Source organism: Octodon degus, unplaced genomic scaffold (assembly GCF_000260255.1).
Source record: "Octodon degus isolate 3935 unplaced genomic scaffold, OctDeg1.0 scaffold00056, whole genome shotgun sequence".
Lineage (NCBI taxonomy): Eukaryota > Metazoa > Chordata > Mammalia > Rodentia > Octodontidae > Octodon > Octodon degus.
The window spans coordinates 7,047,759-7,049,714 of record NW_004524632.1 but is presented as its reverse complement, the minus strand read 5'-3'; the positions used below and the strand labels follow the sequence as shown (position 1 = coordinate 7,049,714).

The 1,956-nt window shown below is 66.0% G+C and overlaps 1 protein-coding gene across 1 annotated transcript; it reads right to left on the bottom strand.

Annotated features, from left to right (window-relative positions):
- Positions 1-235: 235 nt before the first annotated feature.
- On the bottom strand, positions 236-1,512 carry Hoxb1 (homeobox B1). The gene is made up of 2 exons (XM_004633663.1): positions 936-1,512; positions 236-564 (listed from the first exon to the last, which is right to left on the bottom strand). Exons 1-2 carry the CDS (start codon positions 1,510-1,512, stop codon positions 236-238), a joined length of 906 nt encoding a protein of 301 aa, XP_004633720.1.
- Between the last annotated feature and the right edge of the window lie 444 nt (positions 1,513-1,956).

Here is a 1,956-nt window from a genome sequence, read left to right as displayed (position 1 = left end):
CGCCTTCCTTCCCTCCAGTTTGGATGGAGTGGGGTGCTTGTCTTCCAGGCCCCTAGTCCTGCAAGATCTCCAGCCTCGGGGGGGCCCCTACCTCCGCCAGCCTCCAGACCTGAGAACGTCTCCCTGGTCCCGGCCCCTCCCAGGCAGCTCTAAACTGGCTCCCCAGCCTTGGCTGGGGTCCCCAGGGCAGTGACACGGGGTGCCTAGGAGAGTGCTCCCGCGCTGGGGCTGGGGTTCAGGAGGTGACGGAGCTGGGCGAGGCTTCCGGGGAGGTGCACGTGGACTGGTCCGAGGCCTCTCCAGCTGCCTCCTTGGGACAGCCTGGGGCGACGGGCGCCACCCGGCCTCCCTCCCGCTCGCGCTTCTTCTGCTTCATGCGCCGGTTCTGGAACCAAATCTTGACCTGGGTCTCGTTGAGCTCCAGGGTGGCGGCGATCTCCACCCTCCGCGCGCGGCTCAGGTACTTGTTGAAGTGGAACTCCTTCTCCAGTTCGGTCAGCTGCCGCGTGCTGAAGTTGGTCCGGACGCCGCCGGGCGCCCCCAGGCCCAGCTCGGACACCTTGGCTGGGGGCGGGGCGGGGAGAACAGCCACGTCAGCCCTCCCCTCGGTCTCCCTCCTTTCTGCGCCGCTCGCACCCTCGCGAACCACCTCCAGGCCCCCACGACACCCCCATAGTAGCGCCCCTCTCCTCCCCCTCCACCCTTGCGCTCCAGGCCGTGGCGATCCCCGGAGCGCAGATCAGCAGCGGGATGTACGCGGAGACTCGCTCTGGAGGGGGACCCGACCCTTTCGGGGTAGGTGACCCCCGCCCCCACCGGAGACACTCCGGAGCGCGCTCGCAGCCTCTGCCCTCTAGAGCGGCCAAGACCAGAAAAACCGGCCTAGACCCAGGACCCCCTTGCCCGGGCGCAGGGAGGGGTCCTGCGAGCCCTACCTGTCTTGGGTGGGTTCCTCTTCACCTTCATCCAGTCGAAGGTGCGGGCCGTGGGGGTGCTGGGCTCCGATGGGCAGGACGCTTCCTTGTCCTCGGAGAGGAGATCGGCGTAGGCCGGTGCGAAGCTGGCCGCCTGCTCGTTGGCGTAAGGGGGCTGCGGCGCAGGGTAAGGCCCCTGGCCAGCCGCACCCGCTCCGTAGCCGTCGGGCAGGCCCGCTAACTGGGCCCCGTAGCTCGAGGGGTGAAAGTAGCTTCCGTCTCCTTCCGATACCCCCAGAGGGTAATACTGAGCGGGCCCAAAGCCGGGGCTGCAGGCTGCTGGGGCGTACCCCGAGGGCGCGGAACTGGGAAAGGGCACCCCCAGCGCTGAAGGCGGCTGCTGGGAGGAGTACCCTGAGTTCTGCTGGAGGGCCTGGCTGGGCAGCCCTGCACCATAGCGGCCCTCGCCTGCGTAGCTGTCAACCGCCTGGCTGGAGTTAGGGGGCAAGGAAGGTGGGGCGCTGTGCGCACCGTAGGCGCTGGGTCCCCGGTTACAGAGTGGGTACTCTAAGAAGGAGTTCATCCTATTATAGTCCATGCGTGGAGGCCGCAGGAGGGTCGGCCCGTTTGGGGGAGACACCCTCTTGCCCTACACCCTTTCTGCGGTATGTCACAGAGCCGAGGCCCACATCCATGGCCGGGCCAGCTCGCCTGGGCAGCGGTCCCCCAGGAAGGGGGTAGGCAGTGGGGGTGGGGGGGCGCATGTGATCGCTCGCAGGCCAATGGGCTAAGCAGGCCAGAGTTTGGCAGCCCCAGCGCCCATCCATCACCCCCCAAGCATTAGCATGACAAAGACACTTCAATCACCCTCAGCCCATCCATCTGAGAGCGACATGGAAGCGTCAAAAACATCTTTCTTCAAAGACTTTCGGAAAGAAGGGACGAGAGGGAGGGGGGAAAGTTTGGAGAATATTCAAGACTTTCCTCCCCTCCCAGCCCCCAAGGCCTTCAATAGGTTCCTGGGTTATTAGATTTGGGTAAA